The 24,368-nt window shown below is 41.2% G+C and overlaps 1 protein-coding gene across 2 annotated transcripts in view; it reads left to right on the top strand.

Annotated features, from left to right (window-relative positions):
• LOC148019355 (dual specificity protein phosphatase family protein) overlaps window positions 1-24,368 on the top strand; it is a 93,414-nt gene that overhangs the window by 46,713 nt on the left and 22,333 nt on the right. For both annotated transcript variants that reach the window (XM_087661001.1, XM_087661000.1), the window contains exon 5: window positions 5,834-6,010. In XM_087661001.1, coding sequence (XP_087517127.1) covers window positions 5,834-6,010 — 177 coding nt within the window. The remainder of the gene's footprint in view (window positions 1-5,833; window positions 6,011-24,368) is intronic.

Genomic DNA, 24,368 nt, shown 5'->3' with positions numbered 1-24,368 from the left:
CTAGCTCTATTTCTATTTTCTCTCCCTTCACCTCCTCTTCTTTCCCTTTTCCTACTGCTACCTTTATCTCTATCACTTTACCTAAGCCTCTTCATGCAACCTTCACATTATACATAGATCACCTTGAGAAAGCACCATGAATAGAACCAATACCTATTGATGGACTTGCAAATATTGTGGTATGATCCAAACTAGTAGATTTTGAGTTAATAGGGCCACAATTAAAATTCTGCACAGAGAGAATGATGTTGAACAAGATGCCGTATTTAGTGATATCTACATGGAGCTGGAGGAGTTTAGCCTACTAAGTCTTACCTATTTGTAGAGGGCGATGATCCACTACTCATGGTGTTGCAATTGGTGGTAACATAGAATGCTAGTTAGGGCTTATGTAAGGTGTGGGCCTAGGAGCTCATCTATTGTGGCTACTCATGATCCTAAAAATGCTTATATTTTAAGAGTCAAGGTATGATGATGATGCTTATCTCCTTAGTGACAATTGTTGAGAAACCATATCATTTAGTACCATTTCCCTCCATTCCTATATTGGTTTCCATTTATAGCCCCCAAAAGGCTTTTTGGGCACCTTGCAAGGGAGTTGGGGCACCACTTGAGACACTTTAGTGGGTGACACTCTAGATAGTCTATGCCTATATATATGGCACTAACTTCACCCATTCTACCACATCCTACATTCATTCCTTTTGATGTTCAGTCACTCTCTTCCACCTCTCCACTATTACTCACATGCCACTCGGAGGACATTGTAGTTCATGATCTTTATCTCCCCCTGCACTCGATGCCCTATCTCCTTCACCTTCCAAGTTGCGTTTTGGGCTATAGACTCTCTTCCTCCACCTAGCGACCATCTTCACCATTTGGTGTCGGATTGTACTTGTGTTTTTGGTTGCAGATTCTCTTCCTCTACTTGGTGATCCCATTTCCATTTGGCATTAGCAGGCACTTGCATTTTGGTTGCTAGATCACCTCTCTCTACCTAGCCACAGTACTCTTCACTTGGCGTTAGCCTCTTAGGTTGTGTTTCACAGTCTGACTCTTGCCTAGCATCGGCGATGACTCCGACAGGTACCTCTATCTTAGATATGTGTGTTTTTGCAGTTCTTGCTTCATCAGGGGTTGGATTCCCTCATCTAGCAGGCCATCCTGTTGATGCTCATCTTCTAGAGTATGCGTTTGTAGATGGTGATTTTCTTCCTTGATTTCGAATGCATTTGAGGACTGTGTTCTGCTCCCTCAATAGCAATCCTTCATCTTCAACATTACCTTCTATACCCTACTGCCCGAAGGAGTGCGTTTCACTCTCTCTACAATGTAGGGTTCCTACAGTCTAATTCAAATAGGATAGTGTAAGTTATCTTCAAAGCTTCGGCTCCAATGTATCAACTTTGTTCACTTAGCATGATTTAGTGCTTTATCATCTTCCTCTTCTGTGTTTTTTGAGTTTCTCTTCTCTTTTAGTGTTTGCCATATACATTGTGTTCTGCAAACCCTGCTGCCTTTGTGGTTTGCTTTCATAGCAGTCACTTCTTAACATGGTATTTGAGCATACCACATTTCTTGATATGGTATCAGAGCAAGAGGTGCTTAGAGAGCCGCAAAGATCCTTTGCATCAGAGAAGGCAAAGATAGGTTGTGGGTTTGGCATCATCTTCTAATTTGCCTGCTTATTTCTACTGCATCATTGTAGATATCCTTGTCTTTTTCTCCTCCCATTCTCCCTTTCCAAGTTGACGCACCGGTCCCATGGCTTCTCCCCCCGATAGATGGAAAGTCTACTAGATGCTTCTACCATGGCAAGAACGGTCATATCACCGAAGACTATCGATTTTGACCTTTGCTCCCCACACCACTGGAGTATATGCATCTACCACCAAGCACTCTTTGTGCCACATCTTCCTCCCAAGCCACAGAGATTGTTCTACATGAACTATCAGAGTACTATAATCATCAAGGCAATAAAATGCATCTGATGCACACTAACTCCTTATGAGTGAAAGGTCGATCATCAGGTGCTACAACCTCTTGGAAACTGTAGCAATGCGCTATGGAGGTTTTCCCCACCTATTTTTAGGTCCAATGGCTTCCTTGGCCGTGGCCTGCGGTTCTGCAGTCCGTTCCACTAAGAGACAATGATTGTTGGATGCCGTCTTCTCATCAATCCACTCCTTTGAAAGACAGAGGCTATTTAACTCATTTCTCTTCTTTAGCTCCGCAATCTACTCCATTGGGAGACAATGACTCTTGCTCTACAGACGGCAACTTCATTGCTGATATTGAGGAGATTTTGTGTGATACCCCTCCCTCTACTCTCTCCTCTACTCAGGTTTGAGGGACCACCTCTGGGAGCTACCCAACCTTTGTTATAATGGAACCCAAGATACCTTCTTCGGCACCACTGGTGGCACTTCCTTCATCTTTTAATGTTTCAGAGGCATTGATCCATGAGTTTCTTGATTCCCTAACTCTCTCCAAGGGGGGTTCATCTTTCTTCTTGAAAGGGGGATCCCATTCCTTTAGCTTCAGAGGGGGTCCTTACTCATCTTACGGTTCTTCACACACCCTTTACCTTCTTGGGGTGGTTGAAATCTCCATGCCATCTCACCCATTGATTCCCCTTGCCCTTACTTTCCAATCATATCCAGGATTCTACAGGTTCTTCTTAGTTGAAGGCTTTGTATGTTTTCAGCCATGGATTGGTGGTTGGGCCTCCATATACCTTCTAGCATGGAGTAATGGAGCTTGTGCCTTCTCTTTCAAGGTTGAGTTTCAGGTTCTATCGGCTCATCATGTCTACTACTCTTTACTACAGGTTACCTTACAGGTGGAATATTGGGATTTCTAGGTTAACCTTCTCTCTCTCACTTATCTTTTTTGCTCCTTGAGCCTAAGAGGTGGTGTTGAGAAACCATATCATTCATCATCATTTCCCTCCATTCCTATTTTAGTTTCCATTTACAGCCCCATAAAGGCTTTATGGGTGGCTTCCGAGAGAATCGGGGCATGGAGAGATTTCAATGGGTGACAATCTAGATGGTTTATGCTTGTATATATGGCATTGACTTCACCCATTCTATCCCATTTCACATGCATTCCTTCTGACACTTTGTCACTCTCTTCCATCTCTCCATTGTTGCATACATGCCTCCTGAGGACATTGTAGTTCGTGATCTTTATCTCTCCCTACACCAGGCACCTTGTCTCCTTCACCTTCCAGGCTATGTGGTGGAACATTCTCTTCCTTCACCTAGCGACCATCTCCACCATCTCCCATCAGATTATACATGCATTTTTGGTTGCAAATTCTCTTCCTCCACTTGGCGACCTCATCTCCATTTGGTGTTAGTAGAAACCTGCGTTTTTGCTACCAGATCACCTCTCTCTACCTAGTGACAATACTCTCCCCTTGGTGTTAGCCTCAGGTTGTGTTTTGCAGTTTGACTCCTCCTTGGCATTAGCAATGGCTCTACGAGACACCTCTACCTTAGATACCTACGCTTCTGCAGGTCCTGAAGGTTGGATTTCCTCATCTAACAAGCCATCCTGTTGATCCTCATCTTCTGCAGCACGTGTTTGTAGTTGGTGACCTTCTTCCTCGACTCCAATGGCATTTGAGGACTACATCTCACTCCCTCGACAATAGTCCTTCATCTTCAATATTACCTACTAACCCTATTGCCTTGAGAATTGTGTTTTACTCCCTCTATAGTGTAGGTTCTCTATAGGTGATGCCACCTGATTTAGACATGACAGTGCAAGTTATCTTCAAAGCTTCGGCTTCGTTGTATCATGTTTGTTCACTTAGCATGATTCAGTGCTTCATGATCTTTTTCTTTTGTGTTTTTTGAGTTTCGCTTCTCTCTCAGTGTTTGCTGTACACATGTTTTTCTTCCGGCAAACCCTACAGTCTCTTTGGTTTGCTTTCATAGCAATCATTTCTTGACAATGATTTTGGTGCCACCTTGCGAGACTGTCACGAGTCTTGCCTTATTGATTGGTTTGATACCTTGTGTGTTGTAAACTCTTAGGTGACAAGTTCTATATCCTCCAAACGATCATGTTCAATAAAAGATCTTGATGTTCTTACCTTACTCTTGAGCTATGAGAGGCTTACCTACCTTTGTACTAGTTCTATGATTATTTGATGAAACTTGTCACTTCGTATATCTCTTGTTGAGGTGATCTATTGTGTTGCATAGTTTCTTGGGTTCATTTTGTATAGAGCATTAAAGTGGTGGCACACACATGATAGGATGAGGGTAGTAGTTTCTTCTTTGCCCTTGTGAGAGGCCAAGCTAGAAGAGGACGCCTCACTAGCTGATCTAAGGGCTCTAGTTCAGTTGTTGGTGCTATTAGAATCTCCATCAGAGTTACTGTTTGAGAGGTGCAGCAATAGACCTGAAGATGACACTATGTGCAAGGTTCAAATTATGGGAGATTGCTGCGGAGAATGGAATTACCTTAGACTTTGTTGAACAACACCTGAACTCCAATATGTTGGGGCAGATTTTCTCTCTCTTGCTCCTTTTCTCTCATCTATGGTTGATGAATGTGCAATTCGGTGAAGGAAATTGGAGATTTGAGCCTTAGATTTGAACCTGATGTGGTTGTGATTGCTGATTTTCTGTACTCGGTGTGTTTCCAGCAAGGATCAGGATTTGCATGGCAGCATTTGAATGTGTGCACGTGTGCCTCTGTTTGAGCAAGGTTGCTGATACAAATTTGGTTAGTGGACAGTAGAATGGGTGAGATTTTGCATTGACAGGAGGGCTGATTTGTGTGCAATAGGAATGGAATCAATTTGGGGGACCACCTTGATTGTGGAATCAAGGGGCAAATTGGATTTTGTGATTGCTGGTTATAGAGGACAACAAGTATTCCAAATGTTGTTGGAGAATTGGCTTAGTCAATAGAGGAAAGAGGGGATTCTTGAGAGTGTACCTCTCAAATCGGAGGTGGTGACTGCCTCGAGGTGGCGGTTGTAGTTTGTCTTGAGTGGGAGGTTGGATTGTGTGATCAGCCCTTTGCGCTTTTTCTTCTTTGTCAAGGGAAAGCAAAGGTTGCTTTTCTTGTGGGGCAAAGGCACCTTGACACAAGGTAATGAAGGTGATTATCTTCGAATAGCAGCTAAATTCACCTTGAGTGGTGTGAATGATGGGTTGCTTGGGGCTTGGCAAGAGGTGATGATTACTTAGAGAGAAGTTGGGGTACCCTCAAGTGGTCCACCTTGAGTGGGAGTTGAGGACTATGAGTACCTCGAGCACATACTATGAGCTCACTTCTTACCTTGAGCTCGTAGAAGACATGGAAGGAGGAGTGATTGTGTTGGTTCAAGCACTTGTTCAAATCCATGGCCATTGAGATCAAAGTTATGAGGATAGTGATATTAATGATGAGGATAATAGTTGTCTCAACTTAAGTTGGCATGCTCAAGTGATTCATTTGCCTTCGTCACTATGTGCCCTTACTTACCTCAATTGTGAGAGTAAAAAATCATCAGAGTCGAGTCTCAATTGTACAATATGAAAAGAATTACCATAAACGATGCCAACATTTTGCGGCCAAATGGCTCTCAGCTTCATTTCTTTAGGGAAATCTAGCCCAATATGATAAAATGTCAAGTTTTGAATTTATCATTAGTTTGAAGAATTTATTGCTTGCTGTAACTTGCAGTAAATCAGTGCATATTAGGGTTCCACCACCCTTCTATTAAAAAAAGGCTGGTTTCAGGTGGATAGAATTGTATGTGTAACAATATGCATTCTGATTTGGCCTAGTACGTTCTGAATTTGGCAAACCGGTTGTAACATAACAGGTGACTGTGAACTCTGGTGGAGTGGTCTATTTTGCAATCTTCAAGGTAGATCCTGAGTCTGATCGTGGGGAAAGAGAAACAGCAGCAGTTCTTAAGTTTACTCCATCAAGGCTGGTCACTCAATCAGAACGTCTAGGATATGAGATAGCAAAGCATATGGGAGTATCTTGTCCACAGGTAAATTAAATAATAAAAATTGTTGCTGTCTTTGTTTGCACTTTTAGGAGGTTGATGAGTCTATCTACAATTTAGGAAGTTGAGAGAAACTTGAAAGTTTCATAATTTAAGAGTAGAATATCAAACAAGATAAGGTGCATTCTTTTGTTACAAAATACTTGAAAATGTTATTTTGTGGTGAATATCTGGCTGTATGTTCAGTGAATGAAAGCAACCCTTACTTTGCTCCAGAATGGGTGACAATTCTGTATTGATCTTGCAGAATGGGATGCATCATCTCGTGTCTTGTTTGAAATAATCACTGTATTGGTAATCACAAGTTAAAACATATTCTGATATTATTTTTGGTTGGATGATTTGCTGAAAAATAGTCACACAGTTTGAACTAAAGATCTTGATTCTTATGTACAGAGTTGTTGCTGTCTGATTGAATTTTAGTACCTTTTCATCTGATGCTTGTTGCTTTTCAGGTTTTGTTACATCACCTCAACACCTAGACCAACAAACATGTTTCAAACTAGATACTTCAAAGGCTTCATAGGTTTCAGTGGGAGGGCCAAGGGAGGACTGCATGTTTTAGTCTACATGGTTTTGAAGAGCTTTTCAGGCCAAACTTGTAGATTTATCAACACTTCTCCAAGTTTCCCCAAACCAAAAGTCATCTGAGAGAACTGATCAATTTTTGCCAAATGATACTCACTGGAGGAAGGGCCTTAAAACAGAGTGACTTTTGCAAGATTATGAAATTCATACATACTTTTTAGGACATTGTGATTCTTTTAAAGACTAACTTTTTGACCCATCCTAGTACCACTATAATGCAAGGAGCTGTTAACAGGACAGAGCCATGGAAATTGAGATGGGAAAGCCATCGGCATTTGGAGATAGGCAGCAAGTTGAGGGAGAATGTGGCAGTCTTCAAGGAAAGGTGCAGATGAGGCACTAAATGGAGTGAAATGGTGACCAAGGAAGATAAAAAGTCGTATGTGTCAACAGCAGTGACAGTAATTGTCAATTTGGGCAAGATGAACGGCAAGTGCTTGGAGCACATAGTTCATACAGTTATGCTCTGTTGAAAACTTTTGTTTTTGGATGCTTCTTTTATCTCTTCCTAAATTCCTACTGTGGCACATTGTTTTGAAAAGACTGAGTACAGCCTGATTCCATATGTGCAATTTGTTTGAGGTTGATGTTAAAGGATACAAGGACACCTCTCCTTTTGAAGTGATGATGGTAATCATGTCTAGTGATTGCAAAGGGTCCTGTCTCTATGCAGCACGATCAGGATGGAGCAGTGGAGCTGGTATACTGTGCCAGATCGTTTGCATTGAGAAAACGTAGAGTGTATGACTATGATAGAAACACAAGGGCATCAACATTGACTTGCAAAACTCAAACCCTAAACACGAAGTGCAAAACTCAAAACTCAATACACAAAAACACAAACATAAACAAATAGAGAAGGAGAACTCTGAAGGGAATGAATCAATGCAGTAAATGAATGCAAGTATGTAAAAACTGCTCAAGGGTAGAGGGGTGAGTGTCGGAGTGTGACGTCCATCGGAAATGGATTTGGAGTGTTGTAACCACTAGTCAGAGATGAGAGAGTACTGAATAATGAAGGACAGTAGGTTGCTTACCAAAAACACAAAAGTTGGAGGCTGAAATCTAGTAAACGCAGTAGTGTACCACAAGGGAAGGCTGAAAACTGATCACCTGAGGTAGAAAACTATCAGGTGACAATAGGAGAGGTGTTTGCTGATATAGGCGGCATGCTGGACAACAAAAACGCAGGTAATGCAACAGTCTCTTGGTGGGAGAGATGGCAGTAGCCTATTGCTCGGCACCAGATATTGAAAACACAAGTTGATCAGGTGCTACGATATTGTAGCAGATGGAGACCTCCAAACAACAAGCGATGGCTGGAAATAGGCGTGGTTGGTGATGGGCTGCAGTTGGTGATGGCTGGACAACCAATGGTGGGTGACTGATGGCTGAAATTTGCACTATAGAGTGAGAAATGTGCATGGAAGGATTGGGCTGAATGGTGGGCAGCCTTTCTATTTATAGATGTGGATGGACCCTCCTACATAACAATTTACATAGAAACTCTCTTGAATTGCTCTCCGTTTAGGGTTTTTCATTAATTAAGCATGTTTTGGGGCTATTTACGAGGCCAATCAGCATGTAATGCATTTTTTAGCTCAACATGGAGGGCACGTGCTGCAGATGGTGGGTATGAGAAAGTTTGTCTCTTGTCTGGTACTTGTGTTCAAGTAGGTGTTGAGGAGATGCTTGTGCATAAGGGATTACAATGGCACGGATGATTGGAATTCAAGGAGCTACCACTCTGAGGCTATGGTAGACCATATCAGTAAGGGACGTCTTGTGGCCCATGTAGACGTCCGTATTTTTCCTTGATAGTGACATTTAATTTTAATGTCATCATTAAATTTAAACTTATTTGAAATCAATATAATATGGATGTTGATATTTAATGTTAATATTGGTATCAACGTTTTTATTATTGTTAGTGCCACATGACATTAATTTTTAATGTTGTTAACATTTTGTTTGCTGGTTGCAATGGTGCCAAGAAGAGAGGAGAGAGAAGAAACTTTGTTGAGAGAGAGAGAGAGAGAGAGAGAGAGAGAGAGAGAGAGAGTTATATTAATGTCTACAAAAGGCCAAATCGGCCTATTAGATCAAAGTGTTACATTTGAAAAGTCAAGGAATTTCCCAAGTCCCAAAATAGCTATCATCTAATGCTATGACTAACTACATAAAAAATAAATAATAAACAATACATAGCTGATGAGTATAAAACGATGTCTAAGCTAGATAGAATGTGAAACTGCCCAGGAGGTACTCTCATCCCAAGATATCTCTTATGGGTCTATCTAGCATAAAAAGGCTAAAGCAACCCTGATGATGGTATAGTATCCTTCTACAAAGGATACCTCTTGTGAGGGCATGGGTGACGGGCTCTGCATCTCTCTGTGGCTGTGGGGTGGTCCCCATGGTGGGGCCGCTAGTCAGTCTGATGAGGGCTCTGTAGTGAAGGGAGTAGTTGATGCTTTGTAGAACTCCGTGTGCGCTGGTGTGTGGCTCCTTGTCTTTGCTCCTAGGTCCATAAGGGATATTCTTTGTGGTAGCCTAGCTCCAATAAGAAGAGACTTGATCTGAGAAATCCATCATCCTAGATAGTGGCTCAAATCCCTCACTGAACCACTAATGGAAGCACCCTTGGATCTCATAGTACACTACTTCTTTGTCTCTTGCTCGAGATGATAGAGCTAGCATATCCTATCCTCCGAGGGGCGGGAGTTTGTACCATATCTACTTGTCTTGATCCTGAGCTAGTGTGAAGATGTATGGGATTGTCCAATGGCGCATCATACATCATGAGACAAGTGTGTGTCCTTGTATCTGAGGCAAACAACAAAGCCATCGGAGGATATGTGTAGAAGATACTTTCGGTAGAAAGTCGAGAGGATGTGATATTTTAAGATGCTTTAATCTTGCTAATAACATTTGATTAAGTTATTAATCAAATGTGCAAGGTTGTTTAGCACATATGATGCATATGGCAGTTATTTCATGGTAATAGGCCAAGGACCCTGAGGATGTAGTGGGTGTCAAAGGAAAAAGTTGCGATAAGTTATGCTAGCTAGGCTTTGGGGGTCAATTGGTGTTAGTTTTGACCCTAGTACAATTGTTTGGCCAATAAGTGTCAGTGGTGACACTAGGGACTAGTATTAATTATTAATTAATGCTAGTCTAAGGGTCAACAGAGGTTGGAGACCACTCTGGGTTGCAAATGGTCTAGCCAATTTTAATTATAGATGGGTCCAATTAATTTTGGGCAGGGTCAGAAGGGTTGAAATTAAGTTTCAGGATGATTTAATTCTAAAAATTAATTAAATGGCTTGATAATGCTGAAAAACAGGTTTAGAAGGCTGCCGCTCAGCAAAAATGCCCATACAAACGGAGAAAACGTTTTTGGGGGATTGGATTTGGGGCATTTAGTTAGTGTTACAGCCTGAGAGAGAGAGAGAGAGAGAGAGAGAGAGAGAGAGAGAGGGGGAGCTGTTTACGAAAAAAAAAAGAGAGGGAGCTGTTTGTCCATTTTCTCATTGGGTGTCTATTGTCCAAGATTTTTAAGGTAATGTGTGCATTTTAGTTTATGCTTGGTTATTAATTGCTTTAATTAAGTCCTTGATCAAGTTTTATGACCCTATTTGAGAAGAAAGGCTAGTTTTAGAAAGACATCTTTGTTCGTAGATCGTCAGTAGGTGTCACCTATGCCTTGACTATGTGTATCTGAATAATTTCCATCTTGATGATGGGGTTCAACTCCTCTCAACGATTGAGCTTCAAGTACGGGTGACCCAAGTTGTACTGTAGTGGTAGGAGGTGATCCATGTGTAATCCATGTAGCCGTAACCATGCCTTTGTCCGAGTATACGAGTAGTTGATATCCCCCCTGTAATGCTAGTTGTCAAGATGACTCTAGTGCGAGCCAAGAGTATCTTTAACTTGGCAAGGCTCAGAGCCTATGTAGGATAGTTACTCTTTGGAAGAGCGCCTCTACGACTATGGTTGGTGCTCCCATCTTTGCTCTAATAATCTTATGTGGTACAGAGGGCTTACTTCGAATCATCCGTGAAATCATTAGTACTAGGGGTCTCTCCATCTGGCCCCACCTCTCATATATCTCCTTTCCCTTGGATAATGGCCGATCTTGTGTGGTAGAGGCTCGATTCCCATACAGGGGCCCCATATAGAAGTGCTAGTATGACCAAAGTGTCAAAGACCTAGAGCTTCATCCAAGGCTCTTGAAATTGTATGCATGTACAGTGTCTCTCCATCGACCCTAGAGCCACATAGCCTTGTGTCAATCTATTCTTTGTTGGTCTCCTCAAAGTGAACCTTGGCCCTAAAAATGTAATCCCTAAGTAACATTGCTTTGGACCACCTCCATTATCTTCTCTCCATGTGTGAAATGGGGTACTGATTGCTGAATCCATTTGGGAGGAAGTGTTAAATACCATAACTTGGGTTTTTCCAAGGTTCACTATGAGATCCCTATCTTGACAAAAGGCCTGTAGTGCATCTAGGTAGCATTGCAATCCCTCCAGTGTGTTGGAGATGAGGACCATGTCATCGGGATATAGTAGTATGGGTATCAATGCCCCCCAAGCTAGCTCCCTCCCCTCTTAAGTCCATCAATGTAATCTAATATCTCATTAATATAAAGGTTGAATAGAGTAGGTGAGAGTGGGCATCCTTGTTTTACTCCAATGGTGCTAGTGATCTCCCTTGCCAATCCTCCTGCATCCTCAAGTGTAAACTTGTGGCCTATCTCAATGGGAGTAGCGATAGGCTTGTAGTCTTGCATCTGAAAACGCTCAAGAAGTTGCCCAGTGTACTTAGACTGCTGCAAAATGATGCCCCCCTCAAATGTAGTAAACTATATGACAATATAGTATTACAAGTGGCCAAGATCTGTCATGTCAAAAGCATGCTGCAATTCAGCTTTTGAGGCTGAAATATGTCTCATGAGGTCCAGTCAACAACATGTCATCCACATAAAGAATGAGAATCCAGAGGCTATCCCCATCTTTGCAGACATAAAGTGTGCTTTTAGTGTGTGAATTATTGAAGCCAAGAGCAATCAAATATGCATGTATCTTCTCATACCATGCCCTAGGTGCGTGCTTTAAACCATAGAGGGCCTTACGCAAACAACACATTTTACTTTCTGGTCCTTTTTGAACAAAGCTAGGAGGTTGAGTGACATAAACCTCCTCATGAAGATCACCATCCAAAATAGTAGTCTTCACATTCAACTGATGCACATGCCAATCATAATGAGCAGCTAAAACAATGACATTGCATATGGTGGTTATATGTGAAGTGAGGATGCAAACATCTCATCATAGTCAATCCCATATTGTTGGGCATATCCTTTGGCAACAAGACGTGCCTTGTAGCGATCAATGCTACTATGAGATATGTGTTTTAATTTGTAAACCCACTTAGTGCCTATAGCACACTTGCCAACGAGCAAGTCATATAACTCCCATATGCCATTTTTATCAGTAGTGATGCTCTCCTCTCATATAAATCAAGTTGATAGGGTCCATTGTATAGAGTACAAGTGACAATGAGGACATCCCCATCACTATAGTCATAGACACTGTATCGATCCATGTGGAATTTAACCACAAAACCAGTACATGCAATGGTTGAACTTGAAAGCAAATTTTTGTTTATGTCTGCCACATACAAGACCTTTTCAAGCGTAATAGCTTTTTCAACAATTGCAATAATGGAAATCTGAATAATACCTTGAATTGTATACGAAACATTGTTTGCACGTACAATGGATCCTCCTTTTTGTACATTTGCATATGATATAAACAAGTCACGAAAGGACGTTATGTGCTAAGAAGTGCCACTGTCAAAATACCACGTGCTGCAATTTTCAACAACTGAAAGACTATGCTCATGTGAAGAAGGATCATACGAACAATGCACAACAAAGGCATACGATTGACCGATGTCCAAGCTTGCTAAATGTGCAGTTGCATCCTTCACATTTGCTGAATTTTCAGCAACACTTATGCTCGATTGTTTCTACATTTCACTTGCGATATTCTTTTTGCATTTTTCAATAACATGCCCCTTCTTCCTACTGCAACAATTGCACCTCTTTTTCTTAGCATCATCATCCTTGATACTTGGAGAGTCCATAAAAGAAGCTGCTTTGCCTTTATTCTTTGAGTTTGAGGGCTTTCATGACTTCCATTTATTTTGATGGCTGATTGCAAATGTTTGATTATCCATACTTATATTAGAGCGATTCAGCCTTGACTGCTCTTCTTGCAACAATATTGATACCAACACACAAATGTGTATGCATTAGCATCTTCTTTTATAAGTAAACGAAGTGTAGTGGCAAAGCTCTAATAAGTATCAGGTAGACCAACCAAGACAATAGATATAGGAGATGCATCGGGAATGATTTCATCAATATCAGCAAATTGCTCCGTAATGTCCTTGACATGTGTAATGTACGCATCCATATAATCACCTTTTATCATGTGCTTCATCTTAAGCTGCTTATGCAAATAAGCTACACGAGTTTCATTGCGTACCTAATACAACAAAGCAAGCTTATCCCAAGCATCCTTGGCTATTGTGCACGACCGAATATGTGGGATATGATAAAGATCAAACCATTATCATGAAGTCAGACGAGATTACACAAAGGTTTCTGCCTGATTGTGTAAATTGGTCTGAAATAGAGTTGCCGAATGAATGGCAACTTGACAGTACCTCTATTAGAAAAAAGAAACTACTTTCTCCGAAAATCATAAAAGTCCAGAACATAAAAGGGAAGACACTATTACTTCCACAAAAACAAATGATCAACAACTCTCCTCGAGAATAGTCATCTTCCTCATCCTCAAAGGCCATAATGCAACCATAGTTGAGAGTTTCTCCCTCTCAAAGAGCCAACACATTAAAGTTTCACACTCAACCATGCTCTCATGATCAAGTCATCCATGGTTTTTGCCAACACTGTAAAAAACTAATTAAAAGAGCTTCATCTTCTGTGATCAACGTCATTCAGGATTTTGAATATGAAAGTAATCAGTACAAGGTAGTCCCTTATCTGCGTCCCCAGGATAACAGTTCTCGGACATCAGAAATACAAGCAATCAATTGGACACACCTTGCTCTTAGAGGTCTCATTGAAAAAATAGAATCTTTGCAGCAGATCTCAAATCAACTACTTGCCCTATGTCAGCAAATGCAAAAGAATATGATTGCCAAACCTACTACAATAGTACCAGCCCATGTTTCTTCAACACTAGTACCTACATCAAGCAGTACTACAGACTGGTCTAACTTCTCAAACAAAAGACTACAAAAAGGATGGACATCACACTTTTCTTCTCTCTCATCTGGAACATTAAACATGCATACTATCAAAGGAAAAGAAAAATAAATTATAGCCACTAGGGAAGGAACCTCCAAGGTTACAGAAGACCCCACTACACCAATTCTCCCTGAACAGGATCTATATTGCTATGAGAATTTTCAAGACACAGACTATCCAGAAGATATCCTTCAAGAAATCCAGGATATCTATTGCCCTATGATAGCAGCAATACAAGATCAATCCACTGGCTCATGGCTACATCAGTCTAAGGATCCAGAACTGTACCAAAAGACTATTCAACCAGGTTCCACAGCAATTGAACTAGCTGGCTATCTCGAGTTCATGTTTCCTGATTGGTCAGATACTGACTACAGAACAACTTTTGACGAGATAGATCTTGATCTCGACAAACTTCAAAGACAAAGGGAAGCAAACCGAGTTCTAGATCAAATACACTTACGCATTGATCCAAAAGAAAGAGATAATGATGAGCTTACCTGCCATCTTCACAAAAGATTGGATTCTAGAATTTTAGGAGAAAGTATAGCACAGAATCTTCCTCCGACGGAATTACCTGCATGGTATTTCCATGATCGAGCTTATTTTGAGCAAAACAGAGCATATGCCATTACTTCTTCAGATGAAGACGGAGAAAGTGTCATAGAAGAAGAATTCACCTCCATTAATCCTCATAGGTTAAAAACATCACCTGCTTCAATACTCAGAGCCCAAATAAATGCTCATAGTCATCATCATTATTAGTCTTATGACCCTACTTTGGCTACTTCAACTGTACCACTAAATGCCACAAGTACGGCTTCCACATCCAAGACTTCTTATAATGACTTTTATAAGAAGATCAGAGTACCTGAAAAGGTTGGATCTTTTCCCATTTTGTCCATTGATGGAAAGAGATAAGAAGAAATCAAATTGTTGATTTACATGATGTATGCCTATGTCGGATAAAAGATTGTTGAGAAACCACAAACAAATAGGATTGATATCCTCAACGCCATAACTCATGGGTTTGTGGGAGGTCTCAAGCACTGGTGGACATCAATTCATCCACATGTAAAATTGGCTATGGTACAAAATCTTGATCCTGTACAAATCTTCTTTGAATTGCTACTAGGTGAGTTAGTAGGAAATAAGCTAGACGATGTATTGGAAGCTAGAGAAACTTTCTTTAAATCAAAGCTTTGTGATCCTCGCATGTATAAAGAATACCTAATATATATGAGAGATCTTTTGTACGAGGGATTAGGAGCTCACGACAACACTATGAAAGAACACTTAGTTTGTTCTTTCCCAGAGCCAATCCCCTTTTATTGTAAGCAAAAGATGAAGATTGAAAACCAGGAATTTACAGACAGCGTAGGTCAGATCATTCAAACCATTGAGCAAACCATTAAGGAAGCACGCAAAGATTGCTTCTACTGATTCATCAAGTAGGTTTGACAAATCAGACACCTCTTCCTCCAAGCACAAGAAGCATAAGAACAAGCTTGTTCTTTGCTAATCTGTATGACCTACCCAAACTAGGAACTCTAGGTCCAGTGACCAAGAACCAAGCCAATATGTTTTTACCACACAAATTGGAGAACATGCACCAACCCAGAATTGCCTCTCAACTCCTCCAGTCCCTTTCACCTACAACTACAAACGTACAACAAACTGGCAATGAAATGATAAGTGCTTTTATGGAAATGCAGCAGAAGCTACATTCACTATGCAAAGTGTACAGAAGAATTCTTTTAAGTAAAAATGAATTGGTCCAAGGAACTATATCTATTCTCAGGGAACTCCAGGATATACCCTCTACTTCTCAGGCTAGAACCACTTCTACTACTTCACCACCAAGAGCCCCCCTCAACCAAATAAGTCTATCCAAATCTACGACATTCATGGTTAATGCATTGGATATAGGCGGACCCATTCCTATGGTATGCGTCCAACTAAATAACATGCCTCAGTTTTCTTTATATGTGTACAGGATCAAGCTTAACCATAGCCCCATTTGAGCTTTTCCCAAAGAAGTGCATCAAAGCCACCACTCCTATCATAGTGGAATTGTCAAACAACAAGAAGATCACTCTCATCCATGTTACCCAACCTTATCTGCATTTTGGAAAAGTAAAGGTACCTATTGAAATTCAACTAATGAGACAAATGAGGTATGACCTCCTGATAGGTACGGATATACTCTAGCACCTTGTTCCATACACTTTTTGGTCAAATCGTTTTGGTATTTCTTACAAAGATAAGAAGGCAGAAATGCCTCTGCTAGCTAAAGTTGGTAGATCAGTCTATTTAATAACTGAAGCTACTGACCTTGCCAAAACAAGTGCTAGGGAACATTGGATAAAATTGAAAAGGGAAAAATATGATGAAAATATACAAGCATGAAGAAGCATCTCAAACAGTTCATACACGAAGATCCTTTGATGTATAGAGAGAAAAGAGACAAGTATGCCATCTCCCTACCAATATAGCTAAATGTCATCCCCACAAAGGTTGTTCACCTTGGTATGAAAGAAGAAGACCTAGCACTCTGCAAAGAAGAAATAGAATCTCTCTCGGCAAAAGGTTTGATTGAGCCAACCAATTCCCCATGGGCTTGTCAGGCATTCTACGTCAACAAGCATTCAGAGCAAAAACGAGGCAAAAAAAGAATGGTAATTAACTACAAGCCACTCAACAAATATCTGATTGGACATGGACATCCAATTCCTCTGAAGGATTTATTGTTGAAAAATATCAAGAAAGCAAATATGTTTAGTAAATTTGATCTTAAATCTGGCTTTTGGCAACTGCCTCTCTAAAAGAAGAAGACAGGTACAAATTGCTTTCTTGATATTTTTTGGATGTCCATGTCCAATTAGATATTTGTTGAGTGGCTTGTAGTTAATTACCATTCTTTTTTTGCCTCGTTTTTGCTCCGAATGCTTGTTGACGTAGAACGCTTGACAAGCCCATGGGGAATTGGTTGGCTCAATCAAACCTTTTGCCGAGAGAGATTCTATTTCTTCTTTGCAGAGTGCTAGGTCTTCTTTTTTCATACCAAGGTGAACAGCCTTTGTGGGTACAACATTTGGCTGTATTGGCAGGGAGATGGCATACTTGTCTCTTTTCTCTCTATACATCAAAGGATCTTCGTGCATTAGCTGTTTGAGATGCTTCTTCATGCTTTGTATCTTTTCATCATATTTTTTCGTTTCCAATTTTATCCAATGTTCCCTGGCGCTTGTTTTGGCAAGGTTAGTTGCTTCAGTTACTGAATAGATTGATCTACCAACTTTAGCTAGTAGAGGCATTTCTGCCTTCTTACCTTTGTACGAAATACCAAAATGATTTGACCAGGAAGTGTATGGAACAAGGTGTTGGAGTATATCCGTACCTATCAAGAGGTCGTACCTCATTTGTCTCATTAGTTGAATTTCAATAGGTACCTTCACTTTTCCAAAATGCAGATAAGCTTGGGTAACATGGATGAGAGTGATCTTCTTGTTGTTTGACAATTCCACTATGATAGGAGTGGTGGCTTTGATGCACTTCTTTGGGAAAAGCTCAAATGGGGCTATGGTTAAGCTTGATCTTGTATCAAGCAAAGCATCCACATATAAAGAAAACTGAGGCATGTTTTTTAGTTGGATGCATACCATAGGCATGGGTCCGTCTGTATCCAATGCATTAACCTTGAATGTCTTAGATTTGGATAGACTTATTTGGTTGATGGAGGCTGTTGGTGGTGAAGTAGTAGAAGTGGTTCTAGCTTGGGAAGTAGAGGGTATATCCTGGAGTTCCCTGAGAATAGATGTAGTTCCTTGGGCCAATTCTTTCTGACTAGAAAGAATTCTTCTGCACACTTTGCATAGTGAATGTAGCTCCTACTGCATTTGCATAAAAGCACATACCATTTCATTGCCAGTTTGTTGTGTGTTTGTAGTTGTAGGTGAAAGGGACTGGAGGAGTTGAGAGGCAGTTCTGGGTTGGTGCATGTTCTCCAGTTTGTGTGGTAAAAACATATTGGCTTGGTTCTTGGTCATTGGACCTAGAGTTCCTAGTTTGGGTAGGTCATACGGATTAGCAAAGAACTCTTGTCTAAGCTTGTTCTTATGCTTCTTGTGCTTGGAGGAAGAGGCGTCTGATGTGTCAGACTCACTTGATGAATTAGTAGAAGCAATCTTTGCATGCTTTCCTTTTGACTTCTTGGAAAAGTCATTCCTGGGATGAGAATTGAATGTTGAAGACATAAATTTACCTTTTGTTTCTCCTGGAAAATATGTTTTGTGAGCATTAACATGATGAAAGCTTGTTGGACTAATTGTATCTTCATCTGTTACTTCAGTAGCATCAGATGTAGTATCTTCTGTTGAAGATTCTTGTGCTGTATGCAAAGACTAATGTGATTCTGATTTCTTTGTTTCAGTGGTTGATGAAACACTTGATTCTGAAGCACTTGATTCTCCTTCATTGTTGTTGTTTGACAATTCCACTATGATAGGAGTGGTGGCTTTGATGCACTTCTTTGGGAAAAGCTCAAATGGGGCTATGGTTAAGCTTGATCCTGTATCAAGCAAAGCATCCACATATAAAGAAAACTGAGGCATGTTTTTTAGTTGGACGCATACCATAGGAATGGGTCCGCCTGTATCCAATGCATTAACCTTGAATGTCTTAGATTTGGATAGACTTATTTGGTTGATGGGGGTTGTTGGTGGTGAAGTAGTAGAAGTGGTTCTAGCATTGGAAGTAGAGGGTATATCCTGGAGTTCCCTGAGAATAGATGTAGTTCCTTGGGCCAATTCTTTCTGACTTGAAAGAATTCTTCTGTACACTTTGCATAGTGAATGTAGCTCCTGTTGCATTTGTATAAAAGCACATAACATTTCATTGCCAGTTTGTTGTGTGTTTGTAGTTGTAGGTGAAAGGGACTGGAGGAGTTGAGAGGCAGTTCTGGGTTGGTGCATGTTCTCTAGTTTGTGTGGTAAAAACATATTGGCTTGGTTCTTGGTCATTGGACCTAGAGTTCCTGGTTTGGGTAGGTCATACGGATTAGCAAAGAACTCTTGCCTAAGCTTGTTCTTATGGTTCTTGTGCTTGGAGGAAGAGGCGTCTGATGTGTCAGACTCACTTGATGAATCCGTAGAAGCAATCTTTGCGTGCTTCCCTTTTGACTTCTTGGAAAAGTCATTCCTGGGATAAGAATTGAATGCTGAAGACATAAATTTACCTTTTGTTTCTCTTGGAAAATATATTTTGTGAGCATTAATAGGATGAAAGCTTGTTGGACTGATTGTATCTTCATCTGTTACTTCAGTAGTATCAGATGCAGTATCTTCTGTTGAAGATTCTTGTGCTGCATGCAAAGACTGATGTGATTCTGATTCTTTTGTTTCAGTGGTTGATGAAACACTTGATTCTGAAGTGCTTGATTCTGAAGCACTTGATTCTCCTTACTGTCAGTTGTGTCATCATAAGAGTAACAACTTTCTGTGTCGGTGGAGTATTTTGAGAAGTCTTCTGAAGAGTCAATATCATAAAAATGCATATTGACCTTAGCAGAATTGTTCTGCTCTTTTCCTTTCTTTGGGCATTTATTTGCCAGATGTGAAGGACTGCCTCATATAAAACATTTAAGATCCTTCTTCTTTGATGCCTGTGGATTTTCCTTGTACTTGTCAAATTTGTATTGTGATTTTCCCTTACTGTGTCTGTAGGACTTTCTTGAGTGCCTTGAAGATTTATGATCATTACTATAGTATTGTTTGTTGAAAGAAGACTTGGAATGTGAATAATTCCTGTGATACCTGGACGAATGTTGATGCCAATGATGGCGGTGACTGTACTTGTAGCTATTATCACAGTTGCATTTATTGCATCCAAAATCTACATCAAATTTATGAGCTTGCTTTCAGACAGACTGTGGAAACTTTTGGTTTAATTGGGTCATCTTTTGGAGATGACAGACTTTCTTAATGGTCTGCTCAATGGTTCGAATGATCTGACCTACGTTGTCTGTAAAGTCCTTGTTTTCAGTCTTCATCTTTTGCTTACAATAAAAGGGGATTGTGTTGGGTATTTCACTCATGCCTCACTTAAGCCTACACTCACATCGGAGTGTCGGTGATCAATAGGACACTGGGGCACTTTTTACTCTCGGTAGGAGAGGTTTTTCCCCCCAGACTTATGGTATTATTTCGTATGTGCTTATGACACATACGGGCACTTACCGTGTTCGGGTGTAAACACCCCCCTACAACCCTAAGGTTTAAGGGTTGTACCTTGTACTTTCAGTTCACACTCTTTCAGTCTATTGCATTGGGTGTCGTGCTTTACTCTCTACTGTCTATTGTTTTCTATGCTGAGATTCGATCCTACCTTCACTCTCACATTTGGTATCAGAGCAGCATTGGCTTTGTTGAGCTCAGCTTTGTTCAGCATTCGGGACTCTCTGCTCAGTCTGAAGCGCCAGACGTTAGCTGTTGCCCCGCTAGTATCCAGCACGCCAGCACTGCCCGTCAGCAGTCGTCAACCAGCTACTCGTCAGATGTGACGTCGCCTTGCCCGTCAACAGCAACCACAGCACCTAGGTATTAGAGCGCCGCCAGACAGCGTGTCAACTATTTCGCGTTTGAAGCGCCGCCAGACAACTGCTCGTTGACTGCCCCCTTGTGCTGTTCGCCACGTCAGCTGTTAGCCGTTAGCTATGACACGCCACTGCTGCGCCGTCCGTAACCCATCAGTTGCCAGCACTGCGCGTCAGCTTGCCTGCGATGCCTGACGCCAGTCAGCCAGTACCCGTCGAAAACGTGCCTGACGGCTCTGCGTTTTTTTCTGGTAATTTTAAAAAATTTTAATCTCTTGCAATTTCTGCAAGCAGGGGTTCTTACGCAACAGGCACAACATCTAGAAACATGTCTGGGACACATTAAATGCAATTTCTGGACACAATCATCAAAATTTTTGGGGCTTTTATGTTTTCTGGGAACATTGGTATACGCACTGCAGTTACAGTCACTGACAGACTGTTTTGACAAACCCGAGGCAAGCAAAATTTGGGGATTTTGCTGGTACAGTGTTGCTGAACACTGATTGCACGTTGGACTACGTGCATAATAGACAGTTTTGGCAGAGTGCACCTCTGTACACTAATTGCAGAAAGTTATTTCCTGCAATTTCTGAAAATTTTCAGATTTCCAGTGAAGTTCTGCTTCGACATTGCTCTTTTGCATTTTCGGTAATTGAAAAATCATGGCAAATCAGGGAGGAGATGTTTTCACCTATGTATCCAAGGAGGACAGATTGGATGGAAATAACTATTCACTTTGGTCCTTCATGATAAAGAATGTACTTGTGGCAAAAAATCTTAGGGATTATGTCAGTGGAGAAGAAGCTCGACCTGGAGTTGTGGCTCTAGCTACTCCTCCTCTAGGAGGACGTGCACCACAGGCACCTCAGCCTGCTCCACTTCAGCTACTTCCCCAAAGAACAGCAGCTCAAAAAGCATGGGATACACGGGATGCACAAGCTTTGTCGCTGATTGCATTGGCAATTTTGCGGTCAATCATCCCCCACATTCGTTCAGTAGCTTCTTCACGAGAAGCTTGGCTAACTTTGAAGCAAATGTTTGCACGCAAGAATGAGATTTGCACCTCTTTCCTAAAGAAAGAGCTAGAGACATTGAAAATGGATGAAGGTGATTCTATTCAGGATCACTTGAATAAAATTCAGGACTTGCGAGAGCAACTCATGAATGTTGATGAGTACTATTCGGATGCACAGATGATATCCACCACTTTGAACTCATCACCTCCTTCGTACTTGGCTTTTCATACGGCCTTAAACCTCACAATGAGGATTGCCGCGCAGCCAATCACTTTTCTTCAGCTAGTCAGTTTGCATCTAGAGGAGGAGCAAACACTGTGGAATAGTGGTGTGGATGCTATAGCCTCTGAGCAGGCTTTTATGGCTAGACAGAAAGGAAAAGGCAGCCAAGTGAAGAATGCTCCGCAGAGTTCTGGAACTTTTGGCACATCCCAGGCAAACAAAAAACAAGGGGGCACACAATCCAAAAAGGGAAAATTCCATTATTGCAAGAAGCCAAGCCACTACATCACTGAGTGCAAAAAGTGCATTGCCAAAGGGAAGAAAAAGAAGTTAGGAATGTTTGTTCCTGATGCTCCTTCCACTGCTACTGAGTCCGCGTCCTTTGTTGCAGTCAGGGACTATTGTTTTTACACATGCAGTTATGACACCTCTTGGGCAGATCAAGCATTTAGCTCTACTGAGGATGCAGACACTTCGTTTTTTGACATTGGTGCTTCTAGACATATTACATCTCGCAGATATTTATTTGCATCTGTTCATGCAGCTCTAGTTGGCAAGTCTGTACAGTGTGCCAACAATGCATCATACCTTGTTAGAGGTATTGGGGAGATTGTGCTCATAGCCATTGATGGCTCTATTCTCGGCCTACAGGATGCTTTATTTGTGCCAGGCATAAAGAAGAATTTGCTCTCTATCTCTTCTTTGGCACATTGTGGATTGCAGGTTACATTTGATGATGACCGATGCATGGTTAGAGACAAAGAACACTTAACTTTGGTCTTGACAGGCACTTTATGTCATGGGTTATACAAGTTGGATGCTCTTTTAGTTGACCAGTCAGCGTACTTGGCATCCACTCTTACTCCTGCTATGATACATGTAGAGTTATGGCATGCTAGGATGGGGCATGTGAACTTTGGAAGCTTGATCCTCTTACAGCGTATGCAGATGCTAGATGGATTATCTCTATTGGAGAGACCTCCTGAGCACTTGTGCGAAGGATGTATTTTGGGGAAAATGCATCGTTTTTCGTTTCCCCATGATGTTGCTTTTAGAGCAACAACCAGGTTGCAGTTAGTGTATTTAGATGTGTGTGGACCTATGCAGACAAAGTCATTGGGAGGATGTTACTATTTTGTGACTTTTATTGATGACTTCACTCGATTTTGTTAGGTCTACTCTTTGGTCAAAAAGTTAGGAGTGTATGATGCATTCTTGGCTTTTCTTGTACTTGTTGAAAACTAGTCTGGTTGTAAAATTAAGACTCTCCGTTCGGACAGAGGAGGGAATACATGTCCTCTATGCTGAAATTCTTTTTTGAAGCAAAAGGGCATTGTCCATCAGTACACTACTGCTTATACTCCATAGCAGAATGGGGTTGCAGAGAGAAAGAATCGGTCACTCATGGAGATGGCCAGATGTATGCTGAAGGCAAAGAGCTTGCCTCACAGTTTCTGGATGGAAGCCGTCATGTGTGCTTGCCATGTTTTGAATAGATGCCCCACCAAAGCATTGAAGAAAATTACACCTTTTGAGGCTTGGAACAGCCGGAAACCTTCTGTTGGACACTTTCGTACCTTTGGGTGCCTTGCATATGCACATATTCCAAAGGTACGCAGGAAAAAGTTGAATAACAAGGCTGTCAAATGCATTTTTATGGGATATAGCAGTGAGCGCAAAGGCTACAGACTCTATGATCCTGTTTCTAAAAAGGTGTTTGTTAGACGGGATGTACTATTTGACGAAAAATCAGAATTGTCCCTGGCTGGTTTAGATACATATCAGGCTGCCCGTGATGTATTTGAAGGGCTGCTGCCCATTACATTTGGTGATTCAGCTGGAGTTTCAGCAAGTGAACTCAATGTTCAGCCAGCTATTCCTTTGGAAAATGCAGAAAATCAGCCATTGGCTGATCTGAATATTCAGCAAAGTGCTGAAACTGAAATTCAGCAAGAGCTTATGCACAGTTAGGAGGCAAGACAAATGCCTAGATAGTATTTACATACTATGAAAGATAGTCATTTGGATGCACCCATGGCTGGTTGTACTAGAAGGCAAGCTCGTATGCATGATACTGCACATATCATGGAGTTCCTTATGGCAGCAAGCACCTTCGATGATGAGGAGTCTGAATGTTTTGAGAATGCACAACAGAGTGTGCATTGTATGGCAGCAATGAAAGCTGAATTGGATTCTATCACTAGGAATCAAACATGGGATTTGGTGTCTCTGCCATTTGGGAAGAAAGCCATTGGAACAAAATGGGTCTACAAGCTAAAACGGAATGCAGATGGATCCATTGACAAATACAAGGCAAGGCTTGTAGCTTAAGGCTATGCACAGAAAAAAGGCATTGACTATGAGGAGACATTTGCTCCTACCTCCCGTATGACGACCATCAGGTCTATGGTTACTTTGGCTGCTCATTATGGATGGACTGTGCATCAGTTGGATATTAAAAGTGCATTTTTGCATGGGGAACTTCATGAGGAAGTATATGTACAACATCCTATTGGTTTTGCAGTCAAGGGCTTGGAACACTTGGTATGCAAGCTGAAAAAAGCTTTGTATGGC

Source organism: Lygodium microphyllum, chromosome 20, assembly GCF_053477565.2.
Source record: "Lygodium microphyllum isolate KBCC chromosome 20, Lygodium_microphyllum_v1.1.10, whole genome shotgun sequence".
In the NCBI taxonomy this organism is placed as follows: Eukaryota; Viridiplantae; Streptophyta; class Polypodiopsida; order Schizaeales; family Lygodiaceae; genus Lygodium; species Lygodium microphyllum.
Note: the sequence above shows the minus strand (reverse complement) of the source record. Positions and strands in the feature narration are given on the sequence as shown.